This window comes from Seriola dumerili, unplaced genomic scaffold (assembly GCF_002260705.1).
Source record: "Seriola dumerili isolate Sdu_G_001 unplaced genomic scaffold, Sdu_1.0 BDQW01000081.1, whole genome shotgun sequence".
Classification (NCBI taxonomy): domain Eukaryota; kingdom Metazoa; phylum Chordata; class Actinopteri; order Carangiformes; family Carangidae; genus Seriola; species Seriola dumerili.
Genome location: NW_019174336.1, coordinates 2,565,404 through 2,590,320, shown reverse-complemented (window position 1 = coordinate 2,590,320; position 24,917 = coordinate 2,565,404). Strand labels below are relative to the sequence as shown.

The following is a 24,917-nucleotide window of genomic DNA, read 5'->3' as shown; positions in this document are numbered from 1 at the left end:
CCAAGTGCACCATCCAAGTCGCAGGAACCGCTTTTTTTTTTTTTTTCAATATCATGAAACAGTGAAGATCTTAGAACTTGTGGAACTCAGAACCCATGGACCCTCTTCAGAACAGGGCCTCAGGACCAGGATCATTCAGGACTCAAGTCAACAAATTACCACAAACCACCAGCTGCACAGAGACCAGGGGACTCTCAGGTGCCCTGGGGACCTGGACCCCTCTTCACCTAAGATAAGATAGTTCTTTATTAGTCCCACACTGGGGAAATTTGCAGTGTCACAGCAGCAAAGCGAAAGTACAAAAAAGAAAAATTGTAAAATGTCAGTAACTAATACATAGAAAGATAAATAATAGATAATATTATAATGTGTACAATTCAATATTTACAAAAATGTACTGAATCATATGAGGTATCAGATACTAGGCACTCAGAGGTAATCTGATTAAAAGGAGACAATCAGAAACATGTAGGTAATAGAGTAGAGGTAAACAAGGTTACACCAGCAGCTCTTCTCATACTGACCTCTGTCCAGTGACTGCGATCCTGGACTGCCCCCCACCCGAACCCCAACCCTGCAGGACTGACAGCGGGACCAGGTCTGCCCGTCCACTCAGCTCCAGACATGGACACAGACCTGACAGAGGAAATGGAGGGAAAAAAGACTCAAAGCAGACTTTGGTTTTTGGATTCACCTCTGTACATATCAATGTTTTCATAACTCAACCATTTCTGTTCAGAGCTTCAACAACAGTTTATTATTTTTATTTGTTGATGCTGGTTTGAGGTTGTGACATCATCACCTGTCCTCTCCTGTTTCAATGAGCTTGGTGGAGGAGTCTAACTGTTATTGATCATCTCCATCCCATGTGTGTGTGATGACCTGCAGCTTCTCCACCGAGATGATCTTATTACTTTCTTCATGTAATTCCCCCCTCATGTTGTCATCGGGTCCACAGACAGACCTCCACCCCTCTCTCTCTCTCTCCTGAGGTCCAGGTGGAGCGAACTGGTCCTCCTGTGATGAAGTCAGAGACACCCTCCTCATCGTGGACAGAGCTGATTTATTCCCACATACTGAACACACACACGTCACACACGCCGCTCGCGCTGCCTAAATATGGACAACGTCCTCGTGCGGATCCACAATGAAAAAAGTGTGGGGCTCGTGCAGCTGCTATTCCATCCTCGAGTCCTGCCCGAGCCGCTCAGACAAGCCGCACGCGCGCTCCTGTCCACCTCCGTCCCTGTCACAGACCGGTCTCTGTCTCTGTCCTCTGTCCGGATAAACGACCTCTCTTCTCCCGCCGCTGAGACCCCAACACCTGAGCAAACATGGAGGCCATCAAGAAGAAGATGCAGATGCTGAAGCTGGATAAGGAGAATGCGATAGATCGGGCAGAGCAGGCCGAGGGGGACAAGAAGGGAGCCGAGGACAAATGCAAACAGGTAGGCTCCGCTGCATTACCTGCACCACCTCTCACCTACAGACCTGAAGACCTGATGTCTCTCTTTAATGACTTTGCAGAAGCAATTTGAAATTTATTTAGTTTGTTGATTGAACAGAGTTTCAAAGACAATGAGAACAAGATCAGAACAAGAGTCAGACAAACAGGAAACAACCAGGAACATGAAGAGTCTGGTTTGTCCAGAGTCTAAAAGAGAGATATGATGGACTGGATCAGTGGGGCCGCTGGCACCAACAGGAGGCCCTACAGCTGAGATGGGCTTAAATCTCCAGGAGCCTCAGAGCAAGACCATGCCCAGACAGAGACCACATTCATCTGATTTACACTCATCAGCAACAAAACACTTTGATTCAATTCAATCTTATTTATTCATACAGCACCTAACCAGTTCATATGAAGAGCTCTAGACTCTTTATAATATTATAACAGACCCAGCAGTTCCACCATGAGCAGCACCAGGTAACAGTGGAGAGGAAAAACTCTTTCACAGGTAGAAACCTCCAACAGAACCAGGATCAGGGATCAGGGTGGCGGGGGGTCTGCCTCAGCTTCAGGATATTTGGTCTGGGAGGACCAGTAGTTTCTGGTGGCTAATGTTATGTTAACAAACTGTAGACAGATATATTGATGAATATCGATGAATACTGGTGGATACTGGTGAATACTGGTGAATGACTGAACTGACTGGAGACTTGTGGTTTTAGTGATGGAGGATGAAGCTCATAAAACAGCTTCACATGTAGTTTCCTTCAGTGGAGGATCACTCTGTGCCAGACTAAATAACTGTGGATCATCTATGTAGCCAGAGCCCCACCCGCACAGACCCTAGCGGACTCTGGGATATTTGTGGATTTGGATGAAGAAACAAGATTCACTCTTTGTTGGTGTAACAGTAGATAAATGTAAATAAATTGTGTCTGAAATACTGGAATATGCTGATAAAACACCAGTATGTGTATGAGTTTGACTCCCCTGAGGATAGACCACTGAATCATCTACATCCTCAGAGATATGCTGATGTATAGATACACTGGCCAGTAGAGGGAGGAGAATTCGGATCCTTTACTCAAGTAAAACTACATTACATTTCTAATCCTATCCTATACAGAGTTTTATCAGTTAAATGTGGTTAAAGTATCAGCAGTAACAGAACTGGTTCTACAGAGGATGATCCACTGCGACGATCTTATATTTGACGTCATGTAAACACACTTTTTGCTTGTTTGATTTTCTTTGTCTCCTCAAATTGTGAGTGTAACTGGTGAAAATCACGACTACACTTTATCATCCAATTAGAAAATAAGACAACTGTCAGTCAGAGTCTGTGACTCACACTTACATGATATTAACAGTAGTGTTAAACAAGCTGTATAGTGTAACTGTGTTAATGTAATGTACAGGATTACTGTAATCTTACTGTTATTGTAATCAGAATTACATTATCACTATAACAATTCAAAAATGTATTTCAAAATAAGAGCGCATTAAGCTGTTATTTAAAATAAAAATATACATTTACTTCATCAACATACAATGACACTGTTACATCACATAATGTTAAGTACTCCTCAGTATACAATCTACACAAACATCTTAAACACACAGGGTACAACACACAGTATAAAACATGTAATATTGAAAAATAAATCTTATTTATTTATTTTAGCTTTAAATTAGCTTTGTAAAATTGTTAGCATCTTCAACCCAACACTAAATCTGCATTAAAATGATGCATGGTTGACATGACAAATGTTCAAGCTCTACAGGGTTTTCTTCAAAACCTGTTTAAGTCATTGTTTTATTATTTTATTTAGTGTATGTTTCTTGTCTTTCCACTGTCCACTACCTGTGAACATAGTGGAGCATTTAGCTGCCAAAGAGCCAGATATTCCCCTCAGGAGCTGGTGGAGACCAAACACAGAGATAAAAGAGAGGGACAGACTGAGATTCATCAGGTGGACATGAATACACATGTTTCTGTGTTATTTCACCTTATTTGTGGACAGTGTTACCTATCAGTTCTGTCAGTCACATTGGATGAACCACTGATGAAGGATTGTGTTATCTTCAAAACACTATTAAAATAATAGTCAATATGTAGAATTGTACATCCTGTATATGACATCATGTCACTGGTGATGTGTTAATGTTACTGATAAAATGAGTACGATTTCTAACACTGCTGCTGTTCATGTGCAGCAACTCAACGTGCTAACAGGCTGATGGAGGTGAACATAGATCAGATAGAGTTAATGAATGTAACAAAGTGTAATGGCTCCGCCCTCTGGTGCAGCTCTTCACCAATCAGCTGTGTTCAGCAGGTACTGCAACAACCACTCAGATCCATTGATAGATCAGTGCAGATTTACCCTAACCCTGCTGTAAGCACAGTAATGTTGTTTCTGGTCCTGATTTAAACTCCTCCGCTGGTCCCGTTGTTTTGATGGGAACTTTGCCAAGGTGAACTTTAGTTGCTAAGGACTTTTGTGTAACAGTCTAACTGACTTTAAGTAATTCCTGAAGTCTAAGACTAAGATAAGGAGAAAACTTTAAATACTGGGAACAATTCTAAAACGCATTCTCCGCCACAGTACCAACAACAGGTGCAGTAAAACACTAGTGGCTTCATATGTTATAACATATGTTATAAAAATCAGCAAGCCAATAATTTACATAAAGCTTCAGTATAACACTTTCATGACCATTTTGGGAGACTGAGTCTCCACTAGCCTCTTTGTAGCGCGGTCTGGGGTTGATACTAGACTCGGTGATATCCAAAATGTAATATCTTGATACAGTCCAGTCCAAACATCGCGGTATATGATATTATCAAAGGGGGTGAGGGGTAGGGGTGCGGGTAGGGGTTATGGAACATGATCAAAGTGTGCCAGGCCTCAGTGTGTAAGTCCAGAGGTTGAAAGTTTAGATTCAGCCATCAACTGACTAACCAATCCCTAACCTGCTGCCCTCTGCCAAATCCAGCTGCAGCTTCCAGCTGTGAACCAAGAAATTGGCCACTGCTTATTGTCTCACACAGAACACAGTGATAGTCCTTCATACACGACTCGCTCCACAGTGTAATTTACAAGATCAGGTAGCAATCTATGAATAGACAGAAACTATTCAGCTATGCAACTGTCCACATAGCACGTGTTCCCAGAGGAGCTCGGATCGTAGCTATTACAATGGCTGCACAATCACTTCTCTGTGCGCAGGGGCACTGACTGCTGGCATGTCTATTTCTGTGCCCCCTCTAAAGACCCCCACCTTCTTTGAATTGTTGCTCCTCTCAGAAAGACGGTCAAGGCTGTTGGTTTGGGAGCTGCCACAAAGTCGACGGTGGGATCAGGACTGTCCCAGGCTATTTGTGACCAAGAGGCCTTACATGGCTACAGGCTGGGAGAGACTGTCAGAAGTGATATAGAAAGGACATTTGTCCTGGGGACATTGTTGTTGGGCACAATTGGCTTTTTATAGTCCTTGAAGCTGTTGTTGTAAATGGCAACCTGCTGAAACGTTGGAAATGAGTTATTGATAACAGAAGCCTGAGTTCCAGAATGACCAAGAAGGAAATCATCGTGACCAAGAAAATCCTCAGCAACCTTCTCATTAGAGTCATATTACTGTGATGGGGTCATTAAAATAAAAAGTGTTTATTAGCGGGTCTGCCGATTTATCCCATATCCTAGGAGCATAAATCTGTACAGTGAGTACAGGAGTAATACAGCAGTTAGACTTTATTAGCCAGTAAACATAGGCAGTGCTGGTGGAAACAGTCAGTGATTTAATACCTGCTTGAACCTCCTTTGACTCCAATGACCTGAAACCAGCTCTTCCTGAAGCTGCTGATCAGAGCTGCTCAATGTTCAGGAGGAAGTTTGGAGCGTTCTTCTTATAGAGCTGTCAGACATGATGTCAGGATGTCTGGTGTGAGCGGCTCTCTGAGTCCACAGCATCTCTACTGGAGAGATGTGAACCAGCTCCAATGATTCCTTTAAGCCTTCAGTTGTGACTCGGAGCTTCTTTGTTACTGATCATCCGTGTGGAGCATGTGTCTTGGAGTCATCTCAGCTGGACGTCCACTTCTAGCGAGAGTAGCCACAGAACTGAAACATCTCCATTTATAGACAGTTTGTTTAACTGTGGGCTGATGAAGAGCTGAACTCTGAGACTGTCACAGCTTCATGCTCATCATCTCTACTTCATCCTTAGTCTCTGAGATCTTTGTTGTGAGGCCTGGTTCACATCAGCTGATGTTTCTCTAAATAAATTATAAATAAACAAATTTTTTTATAAGTCAAAGTGTCTCTAACCCAAACCTCCAATCTGGTTTCACTTGACTGACTCCAGGTCAGATAACTGCTGACTCCAGTTCACATACTTTTTCCAGCTACTCTGATAGTTTGAATGGTGTTTACAATATGGAGAAGAACCATATAAGGATTTGTGTGTTTGTTCATTATTGTAACTTACATGAAGATCTGATCATATTTTAGGTCAGATTTATACATAAATGAAGATAATTCCAAAGGTTCACTGACTTTTTCTTACGCAAAATACTCACTGTTAACTGTTAGCTGTTAGCTGTTAGCTGTTAACTGTTAGCTGTTAGCTGTTAACTGTTAGCTGTTAACTGTTAGCTGTTAGCTGTTAGCTGTTAACTGTTAGCTGTTAGCTGTTATGCTAGGAGGGGATAAGTTACTCTATGAGACAGACCTCACTATAGCCTGATTTTTGGAAACCAGTTCCTGAGGAAACTGTGAACGTTCACAGCAGATTACAGGGGAATCTGAGCTAGTTTAGATCTTGTTGAGTAACACTATCTCCTACACATTATGTTCATACACAAGTCATTTGAAGTAGCAAATATATTTGTAGGAAACATAATGCTGCCTGGGTTTCATTTTTATCAAGACAGTGAAGAAACATGAATATTGAGAGTATAACTGTTCAGTGCCAAAGTCAATTTTGCGACTGTGGGTTTCATGTGGCAACTGAAACGTGATGAAGGCCAGTGTGTGCTTCAAACATACATGTTTCTACAAAGTGGTGACTGACTGTGACTGAAGGCGGGGCCGGACGCACCAACCTAACCTACCTGTTGAAATGGGGATAACTGAGCACACCTTTGCACTGGGTTTTTCTCGACTGAAACGTGACAGAGTTGTTATGTGAACCCTGCCTACTGTCACACCTGCACACACCTGGACAATCACCCTGCCATGTCTGGACAGGTGTGGGGATGAGGTTTTAGATACTATCGGGCAATCCGACAATCACACTGACACCTCAAGGCTTTTATGTTTTTATCGTAAGCAGCGTGTAGCTTGTCGGTGTTGGAGAGTAGTACTACATCTGTAACAGCTGTGTACTGTCTCCAGAGGGAGGGAGTCAGCGAGGGTGAGATCTGAAGACACAGGTTTGAAAATGAAAAACATCTGGGGGTGTGGAGTTAGACAGAAGTGAGCTCACCACACTGCTGCTCATCTCTGCTGCCGGCCACAGGCTCAAGGCTACACTAGCCGCTACCAGCAAGTTGCATTGTGGGTAATATAGGCACCATTGATCCAGGTCCTCTTTAAAAAAAACAGTCCATCAGAAGACCGACAGTGAATTACAGTAAATAAATGGAGTTGTCTTTTGTTTTGACCTTTGAATACTGAATCAAAAACCAAAAGTGTTTTTGAGAACTAAACAACGGATGGAACATGAGACATGAACATCCATCCGTCCACTCTTACCTCCACCTCCATTAATTTATCATCATGTATATACACATATGTTAAGTGTATTTTGTGGGACAGAGGGTAAGTAGAGATGTATTTGCTCTGAACCAGTCTTGGTTGGAGAATACTGCCTTCATGGGTCACCCTGCAAGGGGTGTAAGAAGAACTCCAGTTTTACATTATTTCAACATCCCACATGGTTGTATGTTGTGTCAAAGGTAAGCTTCCTGACCTTCTGACATGTTGTTTCTGTGTGTGTGTGTGTGTGTGTGTGTGTGTGTGTGTGTGTGTGTGTGTGTGTGTGTGTTGTGTGTTTGTGTTTGTCCTGTAGCTAGAGGAGGAGCTGCTGGGTCTGCAGAAGAAGCTGAAAGGCGTGGAGGATGAGCTGGACAAATATTCGGAGTCGCTGAAGGACGCTCAGGAGAAGCTGGAGCAGGCAGAGAAGAAGGCAGCAGACGTGAGTGAAGGGAGCTGAAGAGCACATTATCCCATTGAGCCCAGTCACATCTGATCCCTCACACAGTCACACTGTGACTACATGTGCTGTCACTGTTTCATATATCACTGCTCAAACTGTTTCCTCTGGTTTGTTTAACTTGAATTACCAGACAGTGTAAATTTAGACCATCAGTGACATCAATAGTGCTATAACCAGCCGTGTCAAGTCTTAGCTCCTCCTGCCTTAAATATGCACAGACCAGTTTGTTACTGTTAGTCAAACTTCACACTCACACATGTGCAGTAATCATAACCATTTTAACGCTGACCTTCAGTCAGTGTCAGTTAAAGCTGCCTGTGCTAAATCTCCAAAGCGTCATCATCATTAGTTCCATGTGAAAAGTGGTGTAGAGGAGCAGCGCCACCGCTGACAGCAGCAGCAGAGACTCCATTAAATCTGTCATGTGCAGTATCAGATTCTACCAACATATCATAAAGCCTGTCAGCACCTCTAGGCTAATGCCATCTACTCTAACCAATGTGGAGGGCTTGGTTTCTTAAGTTTCTTGATTCCATGGCTGACTCCCGCCTGTACAGATACTGCTGCTGAGTTCTGCAGAACGGTATGCTGTATACCAAAGTATTGTTTAGTAATACTACAGCACTATATTACAGTACTACAGTACTGTAAATCATATCAAAGTATATCATGCACCAGTGTTAACCTCAAGTCTTCTAAACTCAGATACTTATTCTGCTGTTTTACACAGAACTGATCTACTGAACACAACACAACACTGACACAGAGCAACAAAGTCACAGGTTAGTCAAGGACTAAAGCTTATCCCAGATCAGTCAAGGACTAAAGTTTATTCCAGGTTCGTCCAGGATTTAAATTAATCCTGGCTCAGTTTTTGCTACAGCACATAGTCTGTCTTAAATAATGCTCAGGGGCCTGTGTGAACTCTGACACTGGTTTTCCAATGCTGTTTTTCATAGTGGATCATTTTCTGATGCAGTTTCAGTTATGGTGAACAGAGTCCACCTCCTTATCTGAAGCTAAAATCAGGCTTCAGCCAGTCCAGTCCAGAGTTGCAGCCTCTTTGTGTTAACATCCTCCCTCTGCAGCTCAATAGAATAAAATAAAAAGAGTGAATTTTATATTAACTGACAGATCTCTATGTCTCTATTAGCTTTAGAAACGATATAGCCTCATCACAGCACTTTACCATTTTTTCTTAGTGTCATAGTCCACTTTAACCTTCCTCCATCTCTAAGATAATATCCCATAACTGATCAGTGACTGATGGAGCTGCATGCTGTTACACCATTCCTAACTACCATTCCTATTGTAAGTGTTAATTTAACCTCTAACCTCTAAACTTGTACTCAGTCTGTGCTGTGAGGACGGGGGCCAATAATTCGGGAGAGTAATGATATTTATGCAGGTTTCTCTGAGTGATGAGTCACAGCATTTATGACCAATTATAGAGCAGAATGTGAGAGTGACGCAGGGGGAATGGGAACTTCCTGTGTGCAGTGTTACACTGATGTTACCAAAGATGGGAAAGAATCGGAGCAACGCATGAATTTGTTTATGCTTCCAGTGCTTACAGAAGTCTGCTGCTGTAGGTGGTGTTCACTGCTCCATCTCTGCCTCAGGACATCTGCTCACAAACAGTGAACTGCACGTGTAGCAGATATGAAGGAAAAGTCAGAGGCCATTTACAGTCAATTAACAAACTATCTTTCTTCTAAACAGCTGAATTATACAGTTATTTATGAGTGATTCTTAACCTATAATATTTATGATATATTCAACCTGATGTAATATAAATTAATTCTTTTTACAGTCATGCACCAAATGTAATTTAGGCTTAATTATTTAATATATCCATTGTGAACCAAATTCATCCTAAAACGCTCTAAAGAAATGATTTATTTCATACAGAGTTCATAGGTTCTCATCAGTAGTCACAATTATTTACCAAATGTCATTTACAATGTGTCATTTACCGTAGTTAATTTACAATATGTAATTTACCATTTTTAATTCACAATATGTTATTTACCATACATAACTAGATAAGATACATATGGAACTACCACTAGGAACTACTACTAGGTCAGGGGCAGATTACAAATGATGGTATAAAGCATGAATTAAAGTGCGAGGGCCTGCTCACTATGTTATAATCATTGTTGGGGAGTAACTAGTGACATGTAACAGCATTTACTTTGTAATACATTACAAAGTAAATGTAATCTGTTACTGAGAAAAAATGTGTGAATTACAGTTACTCATAAAGATGTTGGTAATTATAAAGAGGTCACATCTGAATATGTTTTTGTCTGACAGCTGATGTGTAGAATATATATATATGAATGTTTCCTGTTGGTGTATCCAGACAACAACGGTCAGACCGGTGACAGGTGTGAGGTGTAAAAACACTCAATAACTTCATTCACCAGTGTGTTGTCATTAAATATGAACTTGTGAGATTTCTATAGGGCAAAAGACTAGATGAACGGTACTGAAAAGTAATCAAATCTAATTGTTACATTTCTTTGATGAAGTAATTAACACAGTCACATTACTTATTACATTTTAACGGGGTAATTAATGATCTGTAATCGATTTCATTTCGTGAATAACCCTCATTAACACTGGTTGTTAAGTATAAGCATTTTTTTTTTTTTTTTTAAAGTACAGACGCTACATCAGTGTTGCCTGCTATACAATACAAACACAGAAATATGGTGTTAAATATAAAGATGTATGAGGGTCCATCACACTGACACAGAGTTCTGGAGGTATAACAGTGAACTGAATCCTGAGTCCCACAGTCAGAGCCCTGCTGTGAGGGAGGAGGTCTACAGACTGAGACGCTGGAGGGGAAGGATCCACCTGTGGTCTTCACAAAACTCAGACCCACACTAAACCCAGACCTGACCCAGATATCATTATATTATTATTCATATTTACTGTTGTCCTCACGGACACCTGACTGTCTACCGCCTCGTATCATAATCGCTTTATTTTGAAATTGTAACCGGAAGAATTCCTCTGACACCGTTGTCACCACGGTTGCCACGGCAACACCGTGACACCCGGTAGAAGCGGAGTGAAGACTCGAGGGCATGGCGGCTTTCACCTCGATAGACGCGGTGAGAAGGAAGATCCAGACCCTGCAGCAGGCGGCCTACGAGGCGGAGGACCGAGCCGAGCTGCTGCAGGCCGAGGCGGACACGGAGAGGGAGGCCAGAGAGCGGGTAACACACCTACACCTGCACCACCCGAGGACCCACAACCACAACACCGGAAACTGTGGACACTCATCGATGAGCGAGTTTTAAAGATGACAAACAGCCATGTTGAGTTATTACATGTAGAACATATGATAAATACTGACTAACACTGTAGTCTAAATGTAACAGGTAAATGTCACCTGTCTGACCGGAAGTAGTACAGCTTCATTGTAACTACCAGTCATGTGAGCTGAAAGATGTTAGCTGCATTACAATGCGTAACTAGGCTTCAGGATACAGTCCAGGGGCCAGACAGGAGCCAAACAGGGACCGACCACTGGAGGTGGCAAAACTGGACTGAATGTTGTGTGTCTCAGTTTGGGTTGAGTTTATTCATCTTATTGTTCTTTAATAGGTTAAAATCATGTTAAAGTCTTCATTCAGGCACAGTTGTGAGTCTGTGACAGTAACAGAGCTCAGTTACATTTTCCTCAGTCTTTGATTCAGCACTGTGACATCACCACAGACACACAACTGAGCAACACTCATCATCTCTAGACTGAAAGGAGTCAGGATAATTTTCCAGGTGTGAGCTGTGATTCTGCTCCTTTAAACACATCTACAGGTGACAAAGGAAACACCTGAATGAATAGAAACAGGATGAGGTCACGAGGGGTCACTGATGGTCACAGTCTATAGATCTCAATGCAGATGAACTATGGGAGATGTTGGAGCGACGTGTTAGACAGCCTTCTCTGTCACCATCATCTTAACATCGCTTGAGGGAATATGTTCATGAAGAATGGTGTTCATCCTCAAGTAGAGTGCAGAGACCTGGAGCAGTGAAGCTCTTCTGGAGACACCACACTTGACCTGTTTTGCTCCTGAGAAAAATAACAAATCTCTATCTTACACAGGCTTTGTCTTCTAATGAGAACTGTACTGCAGGAAGGCCTGTACCTAGACCTGCGTCACATGTTATTCACATCCAGAGACATTATATGAACAGCTGGAGAACATCTGGACAGAGCATAAAGTTGTTCAGTATGAATATAAAACTATATTCTAATATTGATCATATTCTGTCTGCTCTGTGTGTGTGTGTGTGTGTGTGTGTGTGTGTGTGTGTGTGTGTGTGTGTGTGTGTGTGTGTGTACGCGTGTGTGTGTGCATGTGCAGGCTGAGGCAGAGGTGGCGTCTCTGAACAGGCGTATCCAGCTGGTGGAGGAGGAGTTGGACCGAGCTCAGGAGAGACTGGCCACAGCTCTGCAGAAGCTGGAGGAGGCTGAGAAGGCTGCAGACGAGAGTGAGAGGTGAGGAGCTCTGTCCCCTGAAGGCCTGGTGTGTGGTCACTCCCTCCTCTCTGTGCCAGTCACTGTGTCAGTGAGGGTGGTTTGTTGACATCCAGTGAACCAGATCAGCAGATATCTGCATGACGCTGACATAAGCAGCTGTTAGATTCAGAGGCTGTGGGGAAAAAACAAAGGACCTGAATGATTGAATGTTGCAGTCAGCTACAGTGTTGGATTACACTGCTGTGGGGCGCCCTTTTTTTTACCCAAAGTCCTGAAGCGACCAATAATAATAATCATCCCTGTTAGCTGCATGTCTATCAGTGTGTGATGAGTTAAAGAACAAATTCAGGTTTCCTGTGTTGCAGTCGTTAATACTGGAAACAAATCTGATGAAATCACACAGACTTTTATATATTTATCCTCAGAGGGTTGTTTAGAAAGATCAGTTTTTATATAATTAAGAACAAAGTAAACTGAAATGAGAAGTAAATTCTAGAGGCCATCTGATGGAGAGGCTGTTAAATTAGCAAAAACTACCTGACACATATCACATCTGGAGCAGGTTGTGTTTCAGTAGACAAGGTCAAATATTACTCATTTGCCAAGTAGTACTTCAACGGGACGGTCTCCACAGGCTGCTAACGAGGTAACAGTGTCCTGAACAATGTACACTATAGTCAGAGAAGTTAAAGCGGTGAATCCAGTCATTTAATTTGTGCTGTGGTCACAACTGAAGCAGCAGAGGCTGCGATATCTTTTAGCCTCTAACAGGTCAAACTCCAAAACCACTGGACCCCACACCTCCCAGAATGCAACCAGTAGCATCTTTACTTAGATATAATCACAAGCTGAGATGACCCTGATAACATCACTATTACACTGATGACACTTGTCCACAGAAAGAGAGGAAATTAGACATTGATTTAACAGACAGAGGAGGAGTCAGCTGATCATATGTAACAATGGTGGTTGTATTCAGGTGGAGCAGTTGAACACAGAATCTCCAAACGTAAATAAACCCAGTCAGCTCCATCAGTCTGTGACTGGCTGCTTATTGCTGCCTGCTGCTCTGCTCATTCAGAGGGATGAAGGTCATTGAGAACAGAGCAACAAAAGACGAGGAGAAGATGGAGATCCAGGAGATGCAGCTGAAGGAGGCCAAACACATCGCTGAGGAGGCCGACCGCAAATATGAGGAGGTGGGGAGTTTTTCACACCACAAACTGATGCTACACACACAGGTTTCAGTTTGGAGCTGGTTCACACTGGAGAACTGACCCTTATTCAGATCAGTAGAGGGCTGAAAAACAGTTAAAGCAGAGAGACAGATGATGTGTTAGATTTCATACCTGGTGGAGCACGTACCACGAAGGCACAAGTTTGAGTGCGACCCATGGCCCTTTGCTGCAAAATTAAATAAAGAAAGATTATCACATTCAGATGTAAACTGATGTGCAAAACATTTACCTCTAGAACATTTAGCCCACTTTAGAAATGATGATGTAACTGTGTCACAGGAATAATAACAAACCAGCGTCTATTATTTCTGTCAGTTCACTACACTGACTGTTTAAAATGTGACAGTCAGTACAGTGTCTCTACAACACACTGTAACAGTGTCTGTAAGGGAAGACACCTGTTCTGTTATCAGGAAGAGTCATGTGACTGACAGGTGTGCCGACTGTCTGCAGGTTGCACGTAAGCTGGTGATCCTGGAGGGTGACCTGGAGCGTTCAGAGGAGCGTGCTGAGGTGGCTGAGGCGTAAGTCAACACCTGCACCATGAAAACTCACACCGTCACAGGACACTTACATCATTCATGTGCTCATAGTGGAGCCACTAACATTGTTTATGTTGTCACAGTGGACTCACTATTATTCATGTTGTCATAATGGAGTCATTAACATTATTCATGTTATCATAATGAAGTCACTATTATTCATGTTGTCACAGTGGAGTGTTCATAATGGAGCCACTTACATTATTCATGTTGTCATAGTGGACTCACTAACATTATTCATGTGTTCATAGTGGAGGTCATGTGATCACTGTGTTTACTCTGATATTAGTGTGAACTATTAATCATGAAGATTCTGCAGCTCATAATCACTGTTGATTAATCCAATGATACTGATACTTTGATCAATAAATTGATTAATGGTTTGGGTATGAAAACAGGACTCAGAGATCTTCAGATCTTAATGTTCCTGAGACCTCAGTTTATAAATAACCTGAACCATTAATCAATGACTCAGATTGATTTATTTCCTGTTGAATGTTAATATATCGTGTGTGAGTGCACTAATCACACAGAGACCTGGATATGTGTGTTGTGTGTGTTTCTGCGTGATGCATGCGTGAACACCAACACCATCTGTTTGGGACTTGTCTTGTGTCATGGCTGCCGTGCCCACTGCCCCCACCCTCACCCCGACCTCCTGGACTAACCCTGCAGCCGAGTGAGGGACCTGGAGGAGGAGCGCAGACTCATGGACCAGAATATGAAGTCCATGATGTGCGGAGAGGAAGAGGTACTTACAGTACAAAGGACACAAGGTCTAACATGTGACCTGCTGCCTTCTGGTCCTCTGACCTGCAGCCTCTGACCCCTACCCTCTCTGTTTCCTGTCTAACCTGCACTCACCCCCTGTGACATCAGGGGGGTTTAAAGGATAAGTCATCTGATATTCTATACCTCTATCTTGTTTTTCTTGTTGACAAATCTGACGAAAGGACCAGAACCATCAGTTTCAGTCAGAACCACGAAGGTGTGAGTGAACACAGGTCTTTTCTAAATCATCAGTATTGTGAAGCGAGGATCTGTCAGATTGAAACAGAAGTAAGTAAAAGTGTTACAGGTCATAGAGGAGGACTGAGAGCTCCTGGTCAGCAGGGGGAGCCTGTGAGTGTGTGACTGGTGGAGAGATCATGAGGATTGTGTAGGTATGTGACAGGAGACCGTTTAATTCACTGTTAAAGAGTAAAGCTTGTTAAAAACATCAGTGCCCAGGTGTTTGAGGAAACGGCTGAGTGCTTGATAATGAAACTGTAAGTGAGCTGTTTTTAAAGAGCTACTTCCTTCAGCAGGAACCAATGAGCTCAGAGCTGACAGCCACAGACAGAGGAGGGAAGGTGTTGAGAGACGGACCATGGGGTTTGTTGACAAGAAGACAAATATAGAATATATGTGATTTGTCTGCGTCTAACTCTTAATCTTGGCTGTAACCTGCTGTAATCTACCTTTACCCTCCACCTACCTGTTCCCTGTAACATCACCTGACATGTTGCTTCAACCCTTGTTGACTGTCTCACTCAGAGTCAGATATGAGTGATGTCTGTCTGTCTCTGAGTGAGACAGACAGACATCAATAAAAGTGTCAGGGTTTGATCTCGCTTTCCTGTCCTTCCTTTCCTACTTTCCTCTCTTCCTTTCCTCTTTCCTGCTCTGATCAGTAAATCTGGTGACCTCGAGGAAGAGTTGAAAAATGTCACCAACAACCTGAAGTCTCTGGAGGCCCAGGCTGAGAAGGTACAGTGGAGCTGAGGGGCAGTCAGCCTCTGGACTGACCTGTCACACTGTGTGTGTCCACACTGATCAAATGTAGTGTGTAAAGAACACACACACTGTGACAGTGACAGGGTGTCTATTTAAACAACATACACTCAGTCCTCATTAACCTGCTCTAATGAACTGAGAGTTCAGAGCTCCTTTATTTTAACTTCTTCTTCATTTGATGTAAATGATTCTGAGGGAAACAAGAAGCCCCTGGTAGATCATCATTAAATTCAACATCATAGAGCTACACAACAGTTTGACAGTAAAACTCATCTTACTCTGTATGATGTGAACCACAACTGAAAAATTGACAGCCGTCATCTTTGTGTGGATTAAGACCCAGAATTGATTATCTGCAGTGGATTGAATCATTTTATACAGGTGGTTTTTCAGGATCCTGGAAAGACTTTTAAAACTTTAAGTGTTAAAGTGTCATAGACAAATGGATTTATGCCATAGAAAAACTGAAGCTCTGTTACTTGAATGTGCTGTATTGAACATTCATGATCACAAACTTTGGTTACCATGGTAACAAGTGTCACAAGTGTTACCGTCACAGTTTGTGCTTCATGCATCGTCCTTTCCTAAAAAAGATTCAAACATTCTCTCAAAGTAAAACAGCAGAGAAGTGTGTTCATCCATGCCTGAGGACCGTTCGTTAATATTGTAAATATATTTTAATGACACTTCGTTAATTCGAAGTGTAAATGTATTTTAATTACACTTCAATGTATTTTAATGACACTTTGTTGATACTAAGTGTAAATGTATTTTAATGGCAGTGAGTTAACCCCCTGTGTGTTTGGTTTGCAGTACTCACAGAAGGAGGACAAATATGAAGAAGAAATCAAAGTTCTTACTGACAAACTGAAAGAGGTGAGACTTCTGTGTCCTCCACAGTAACACACTTGTTCACACAGGTCAGAGTGTGTTCTCACACATGTCGTGTCGTGTTTGTGTTCCAGGCTGAGACTCGTGCAGAGTTTGCCGAGAGGTCTGTGGCCAAGCTGGAGAAGACCATCGATGATCTGGAAGGTAATTCACACTCACCTGTTGCTCTGCTCGTACTTTACTGACTGCAGCAACACACCTGCTGTTACAGTGGCAGACAGCTGCACTAATCTCAACGATGAACCAAGTTACAGCCGGAGAGTAAACCAGACACCGAGCTGTGCCCAACCACATCAGACAGCAGTCGTGTTCACACCTGATCTGATCAGATCCAGCCTCAGCGTGAGAAACTCATCTGTCATGGGGGGGGGGGGGGCAGAAGGGGTTTCTGAAGCTGCCGGACCACCTGACAGTAGTTCTGATGGAGCATACTGCCCCCTTATGGATGTCAGAAAAACTTTTGCCCTGGGCTGCTGATGTGACACAGCTGCTGCTGCTGCTCCCCACATCTGGATCTCACAGCAGTGCATCACATTATTCTGTCTGTGTCTACACAGCTGTACACACAGGCTGTGTCTGCTGTGTTCTCAGTGTAGTCCTGCTGAATCCTGGTTGGTGCAGCTCCTTGCTCTCACTCCACTGTTGATGCACATGTTCTCAGCTGCAGTCTCATTGGCTGATGTGTTGAGATATACAGATGACACGTGGTTCAGGGTTCAGTTTAGTTCGTTTAACCTCACTGCACCTTCATGAATGAATCTGCTGCAGTTCATATACAGGAGCTTCAGAGTGATTCACACACAGTACAGACCAATAGGAGCATAAATGACATCAGTTAAAGTATGTAAAACAAACACAGAAAAGTTCCACAAAGTAAAGAAAACATGAAAAGTGAAGAAACAACAACTAAAGTGCAGATGTCAAATCTAAAAGCAGCTGCCTGACACATCATGATAAACATTCAAATGTTTGCAACAGCCAGCAGGGGGCGTAACACCACAGTGTTCAGTCACAACATACATGTTTACACATACAACAGCAGGTTTCCTCTGGCATTAACACTCTAACATTATATCTGCTGATATGATCCTGTTTGAGTTCTCATGTTACTAACACCTCCTCTGTTCTGTTACTGGCTAGAGTTACTGCTGCGTTAGCGACTCTGAGTACTTGTTACTCTACTGGAAACCAGTTGTAAGAACTGGTGACCAGTAGTGAGAACTGTTTCTGCCAAACTTCTTGTTGTTTGTCAGTGGTGAAATGAAGTGAGCCTCAGCTGTAGACAGGAAGTGAACCAGAAGGTGTGACTCACTAATGACTCATTTAGAGCTGAACCAGGACCAGTGTGTGCTCCTGCAGGTGTCTGTGATACTGACGCTTTGTTTCTCACATGTTAACCATGGAGCTGTGGTCGATAACTCTGCATGATCTGTTGAGTCTGTGTGGATTTGAGCTCAGTGATTGGCTGGAGTAACGAGGTTGATATGATGATGTCATTAACAGCAGTGACACTGGATCGCTCAGTTTGGACTTTACAAAGATCTTTTAGTTTTCTCCTTGCTTTTCTGATCCTGTCTCATTCTGTGTCCACTCTGCTCGCTCTCTTGTTTCTCTGTGTGTCTGTCTGTGTCTCTCTCTCTCACTCTCTCTCTCTATCTTTGTTTCTCTCTCTCTCTGTCTCTCTCTCTCTCTCTGTGTCTCTCTCTGTATCTGTGTCTCTCTCTCTCTCTGTCTCTCTCTCTCTCTCTGTGTCTCCTCCTGCAGATGAAGTGTATGCTCAGAAGCTGAAGGGTAAGGCTCTGAGTGAGGAGCTGGACCTGGCCCTCAATGACATGACCACACTGTAGACGCTCTCACTTCCTGCCCGCTCTTCCTTCCTGTCTCAACTCTTCTTCTCCTGCTCACTGTCCTTTATGTCGCTGCACAGTGGCATTCTGGGATAGAAGACTCTCCCCCAGCCCCCCTCAGTCAGCTGTATGTGTTACACTGCTCTTTTTACAGAAGGTCATGTTACTGCCCCCCCCCCCCACAACTGCTGTGTCTGTTGGTTCTTCTCTTTACTGAGGTACCTCCCCTTTCCTGTCCCCCTGTTCTGTCCCCCCTCCCTCTGTAATAAATGGATTAAAGCTCTCCTGACTCCTTTCAGCCTGGTCTTCTTTCTTTTCTGTTCGCTTCCTCTTTTTTAAGTTCATATACAGCACGTATAGAACTCCCCCACTGAAGCATCTGTCGCAGCTGTATAAATAAATCTGTACTGACAGATGAGGCTTGATGCTCAATCAGCAGGTCAGGGTTTGGAGGAATCACTGATGGTTGTTAGTTTTCAGTGCGTGTGGCCTGTTCTTCTTTTACTGCTGTGGTTCATCAGGACATGATGATGAGGACAGAAGTTTTCAGTCTGTGCACTATAATAACATGAGATGGATTCATGTGAGGCTCAGTTATGGATCTGTCAGTTGATATGAAATTATTAGATGGAAGCTGTGAGGAAAGATCACATTGTTCTGTTGGTTTGTTGATTTTAATATTAAAAGGTTCCATATTTCTTTAACCAGAGGATCAGAGTAAACAGCTCTGAGCTAAAACTGAAGTGTGTACAGTTAGGATGATAAAAATAAATGCAGTACTGAGAATGATATATTTATATTTATAATAGAATGAGAAGCTGAGACATGGAGTTTTGCCACTTCCTGTTGAAACTGGACAGTTTATCAGTCTTGAAGAAGAACAGCTGGTCTATGTCTCAACTGATAGAAAAAGAGTTCATTTTGTTTTCTATTGTCCTTTTAACTGGGACATGAGAAATACTTTGTTTATTGATTTTATAAATATATATATATTAGTGCTGCACGATATGCAGAAAAGGTCAAACTCCACATCTACCTGTTTACTGAGCTGCTGCTCACACACGGATCAAAGGTTTCATATACATCTGTCAGGATGAGAAACTGTGAAGAAAACAGTGTTTAATGTTTCAATATATTTATATACATCCGTAATCTGATGGGTTTTAAAGTGACCTTGGTGTAACCACTTCCTCTTAGTGAGATGTGACAGTGGTTTAATGACTGCTGATTAAGACTACATGTACAACGCTGATGTAAGGTCAGTGTTTGTTATTGATTAGGCTGAGACAGATTTACACATGTTCATATTTATGTTCACATTTATTCATGGTTGAGACATGTCTGAGTGATTTAAGAAAACTCGGATCATTCATCCAGTTTTCTGGTATTTAGAGTTCTGATAGGAAAAAATTGAGAAGTGGTCCAAACCAGGTTCAGAGTCCAGACCAGGTCCATAGTCCAGAATCCAGACCAGGTCCAGACCTGTGGTAGGATTCATGTACAGATAGTCTGACTTTGTCCACAGGGGAAGAAACACGTGGTCACAAACCATGAAGTCTTAATCTGAATGAATTTAGACTTTAAACATGATGAATTCACTCAAATAAAATAACTAATAACTAAATGAATCGTCCTCATCGTCCTCATCATGGCCACCAGGTCACTGAGAGGTTTTTTAAGATGCTATGATTTTATTGGCATATTTCTGCACAGCAGCTTCTACATTACAGGAGCTGTTAGGTGAAGTTTCTGGCTGCCACAGCAGATTCAGGATCTGTATGCGGGTTTCTGTCCTGGATTCTCCTCTGACACCTGAATCGAAAATCTCTCCAGGATGATCACATGACACCTCTCATATCAGCCATGTCTGTTCTGCTGTAGAGATGTTATGTGTCAGTCATCTTATTTCTGAGGCTCTGCACCGTGAAAATCTTCTTTTTTTGTGAATGAAACCTGCTGATGATCAGATTTAATAATGATCAGCTGATCACGTGCAGGTCACATTCATCAGCCTGAAACAAGACACTCACAACTACACTGATCAAAATGAAGGGAACACTTAATCATCACAGTATAACACCAAGTCAGTTAAACTTCAGGGATATCAATCTGTCCATTTAGGAAGCACACGTGATTGCGAATCAATTTCAGCTGCTTTGGTGCAAATGAAAGTGACAACAGGTGCAATGGAGAGGCCAAAGCAAGACAACCCCAAAAGGGAATGGTTTTGCATGTGGTGTCCAAAGACAGTTGCTCTCTCCTGATCCTTCCTGACTGATTCTTCTCTAGTTCTGTGTTTTGCTAGTGTCCTTGTCACTACTGGTAGCATGAGGCGGCACCTGCAGCCCAATCAGGTTGGACAGGTAGTCCAGCTCCTCCAGGATGGCACATCATCCAGCATGATGCTGGAACCAGGAGAGCGGCCATTACACGAGGAGATCAGGACAGGGCCGTAGAAGGGCATCAACCCAGCAGCAGGACCGCTACCTGCTCCTTTGTGTGAGGAGGAACAGGAGGATCACTGCCAGAGCCCTACACATGGCCTCCAGCAGGCTCCTGGTGTGCATGTTTCTGACCAAACTGTCAGAAACAGACTCCATGAGGGTGGCATGAGGGCCCGATGTCCTCTAGTGGGACCTGTGCTCACAGCCCAGCACCCTGCAGCTCGACTAGCATTCGCCAGAGAACACCAGAACTGGCAGATCCACCATTGGCGCCCTGTCCTCTTCACAGATGAGAGCAGGTTTACACTGAGCACATGTGACAGGCATGAAAGAGTCTGGAGATGAGGAGGTGAACATTATGCTGCCTGTAACATCATCCAGCATGAGCGGTTTGGTGGTGGTCAGTGATGGTCTGGGGAGGAAGATCCTTGGAGGGTCTCACAGACCTCCATGTCACAGCCAGCAGTACCCTGACTGCTGTTGGGTACCGGGATGAAATGCTCAGAGCGATTGTCAGACCTGACGCTGGTGCAGTGGCCCTGGGTTCCTCCTGGTGCAGGACTACGCCCGGCTCACTGACGCCCTGATCCAGGTCTGGGAGGAGATCCCCCAGGACACCATCCACTGACTCATCAGGAGCATGGCCAGACGTTGTCGGGAGTGCATACAGGCACACAGGTGCCATACACACTACTGAGTCACATTATGAGTTGGTGTGATGACAAGGATTGGATCAGCCTGTGATTTCACTTTGATTTTGGGTGTGATTGTGAATCCAGCCCTCTATGGGTTGGTGATTTTGGTTTCTATCGACCGTTGTTACGTCATTTTGCTCTCAACACATTATACAATGTACATCAGTAAAGATTTTCAACCTGAGTAATGCATTCATCAAGATCCGATGTGTGATTTAAGGGTTCCCCTCATTTTTTCGAGCAGTGTAATTTGTTCAGTGAAGAGAGTTCCGTGAATCTGTGAACATCCACACAAACAAACCTGACAGAGAGAATCAGAAAGGGTCAGGAGGAGAAGAAGAGTCAGTGATGTCACTATTATCACTCTCCGTCCGTCATTACCTCATGGAGTAAACATCACATCACATCTGTGTTTTTTCCACTGTAAAACAAACTCACTGACTGTGAGGAGCTGATGTTGGCCTGGAGCTCTGCAGTTTAAACTTTGTCTGATATCACGCAGATGTTGTCCCTTCAAACATCTGCTTCACAGCTGCTGCTGCTGCTGCTGCTGCTGCTGCTCCTGCTCTCTGCTGACTGTAGTCGAACTCTCTGTAGTGAGCAGATCTCATCATCGGGCCTGATGTGCTCAATGTTTTAATGTGATCGTTTTGTGAGAAGCAGAGGTCACTGAGAGGTCAAGCTGCAAGTGTTTCCAGGGGACTCTGAAAAGTGATGAACCTGCTGGGACGAACTTCAATGCCCAGTTGTGACTTTTGAAGTTAAAAGCATTGAATAACAAGTCACAGCCAGATTCATCACTTACCTTGATTCCAATAGTGACTGTGAGAGAGAGACAGGAAAGTCAGGGAGGGAGAGAGAGAGAGAGAGAGAGAGAGAGAGGATCATATGGAGCAAAGGGCCACAGGTTGGACTCGAACCCGGGCTGCTGTGGTTAGGATTACACCTTCATGGTACGCACTCTACCAATCAAACCAATTTAGTCTGCCCATAAAGTATCAGAGTTTAATACCCAGTCCTGGACTTGACCTGATCCAGTCTCTGACAAAGGTCGACTTCAGTGTGTCTGTAATTCATTTTACTTTTGAACATGTACATTTTCTCAGGTGAAAGTATTTTGTTCTTCACCCTTTGAACTGAGGTGGTGAATCCAGTTCAGGTTTGAGGCTGACTTTAGAAAAGAGCCTGTATGAACTGATCCTTATTCCAGCTGCTCCTCTCCTCAGTATGTACTGGGTTCACTTGAGAGAGAGAACAGCTGCTGCTGATAGACCGCCAAACTGATTCACCAATAGATTTATTATTGTGAATAAAGACTGAGTGGAATCTCTGGGTTCTCTGTAAATTCCAGACAGAAAATGTATTTGGAATCTCAGCTGTGACTCATCTGTGACTTTGTGTCCTTCCTTCTCCAGAGAAACTGGCCCAAGCCAAAGAGGAGAACCTGGACATGCACCAGGTCCTGGACCAAACCCTTCTGGAGCTCAACAATCTATAGAGACCTCCACAGAGCTGACTGAATTATCGTCTGAAAGATAGACAAGACAAAAACAATTAAACAGTTTAATCTCCCAGCACACACACTCAGCTCAATCTTAATCTAACAAAAAATAGAGTAAAATAAAGTTTCTGCTGCAAACTGACAGCTCCTGTGTGAGCAGTAGGAACTGTAGCAGACTGAGTGTAGTTCATCCTATCATCACCAAACTTCCTCACCCAAGAAACGCCTGTGGTTAGACAGTCACATCTGTGTGAAGACAGATGGTTTCACTTGTTTGACCAAACATGATGAAGCCTTTCTCTGGACTCTCATTGTTACACAGTAACTACACCATGAATGATGAAGTCTCACAGTCTCTAGTGGTTTGACAACTGAATTCCGCTGAAAATTCAACGTGAACGAGCGGTAACTGTTGTGTTAGAGCTGGTGCCGGACGGAGCGGTGGGACATCAGTTTCCTCTGGCCCTCAACCCCGCTCTGCTACAGCCCACACCCTCACAGTCAGGATGAGGAAGTGAAACTCATATGAGACCTATACTACTGCACGCAAGCTCCTGTGTCTAGTCTGCAGCAGAAACATTTGTTTTTACAGGTTTTCAGTAATTCATAAAGTAGAACCAAAGAAAAACAGACATTAGTTTCTCACCCATGATAGAACCCTGAGAATGAATCCTGAGGAGACCTGTTTACCACCAGGTCACACCTGACCACCTCTGTCAGATCAGATCACACTTATGTTTAAATGACAATGACAACATTTTTTCTTTTTATTTTTGAAATAGGCCTATTAATAGTGGAATGAACCACTTCCATATTGTCTACATGATTTAAAGTCATCTTTAGGTTTATACTGCGACACCTCAGTGAATTAAAAAGTCATCCTCAGATCATTATTTGAATTCAATGACCAGAACAAAACAGTAGGAATCCGATTTTCCATGTTAACAGATGAATGAGGTGCTGGGAGCTGAAACACATCTAACATTGAATTAAAGCTTCATATACTGTAAAAAACAAAAAACAAAAAAAAAAAAACAAGTGCATTCCTGAATCAATAAACATCATAATTCCAACATGTCTGTGATGATGTTTTTCCAGTTGTTCATATACTCACTGAGTCTGGAGCAAACACAACATGTGGCTTCATCTTTACACTGTTAACTAACTGGCATTAGTTTACCCTGGCATTCTGGCATTCTATTTACACAGCTGCATTCAGACGAATCAATACCGCAGTATTGATTCGTCTGAATGCAGCTGTGTAAATTATTGATTCATGATTATAGTTTTTCTATTTATTACAGACGCAGGATCGTTAGTGTGAGCTCACTGAATTAAACTGAGTGAATGTGTTTGGATAAATGAGCTAAGTGAATGAATCCCAGTCTGGCGTGATGAAGAGGTAAGGATGATGATTACAGAGGGTCTCACCTACTGATGATGAGGAAGTAGCTGCTCGTCCATATGTAATAATAATAATAACTTCATTTAATAAGCAATGAAAGTCAAAAACAAGGCAGAAATAAGTTACAAAAGGAGCGCAAACAATATGCATCAATATAAATAAGGACAATTAGAGGAAGCAGCTTGATAGAAAACACACACACACCTGCAAACACGATAAAAGCAATAAAAGGGCGATATGGAGATGATAAAAAGACAACATCCTATAAAAGCAACTCTATAAAAATGAGTTTTAAGAAGTGATTTGAAAGAAGTTACTGATTCTGCCTCATCTCTTATTCAACCTGATACTTCAATGATCTTCACTGGAAATAAGAAAAAACAGAGAGAGCTCAGACCTCAT

The 24,917-nt window shown here is 42.8% G+C and overlaps 1 protein-coding gene across 8 annotated transcripts; it reads left to right on the top strand.

Moving 5' to 3' along the window:
• Positions 1–1,164: 1,164 nt before the first annotated feature.
• Positions 1,165–24,183, top strand: LOC111221082 (tropomyosin beta chain). 8 transcript variants are annotated; one of them, XM_022744406.1, is made up of 9 exons: positions 1,165–1,448; positions 7,526–7,651; positions 12,061–12,194; positions 13,258–13,375; positions 13,868–13,938; positions 15,630–15,705; positions 16,546–16,608; positions 16,698–16,767; positions 23,025–24,183. In XM_022744406.1, the coding sequence occupies exons 1-9, from the start codon at positions 1,335–1,337 to the stop codon at positions 23,105–23,107; spliced, it is 855 nt and encodes a 284-aa protein (XP_022600127.1). In that variant the 5' UTR covers positions 1,165–1,334; the 3' UTR covers positions 23,108–24,183. The 8 variants fall into 8 exon arrangements, with proteins under 8 accessions (XP_022600127.1, XP_022600128.1, XP_022600125.1 ...); XM_022744407.1 differs by lacking the exon at positions 23,025–24,183 and adding an exon at positions 18,388–18,635; XM_022744404.1 differs by lacking the exon at positions 15,630–15,705 and adding an exon at positions 14,632–14,707 and having other exon boundaries at positions 1,335–1,448.
• Positions 24,184–24,917: the final 734 nt, after the last annotated feature.

Coding starts and splice junctions, on each gene's coding strand:
- LOC111221082 (XM_022744406.1), top strand. CDS start 1,335: ATGGAGGCCATCAAGAAGAAGATGCAGATGCTGAAGCTGGATAAGGAG. Junction 7,652..12,060: donor CAGAGAAGAAGGCAGCAGAC/GTGAGTGAAGGG, acceptor GTGCATGTGCAG/GCTGAGGCAGAGGTGGCGTC. Junction 13,939..15,629: donor CGTGCTGAGGTGGCTGAGGC/GTAAGTCAACAC, acceptor TGCTCTGATCAG/TAAATCTGGTGACCTCGAGG.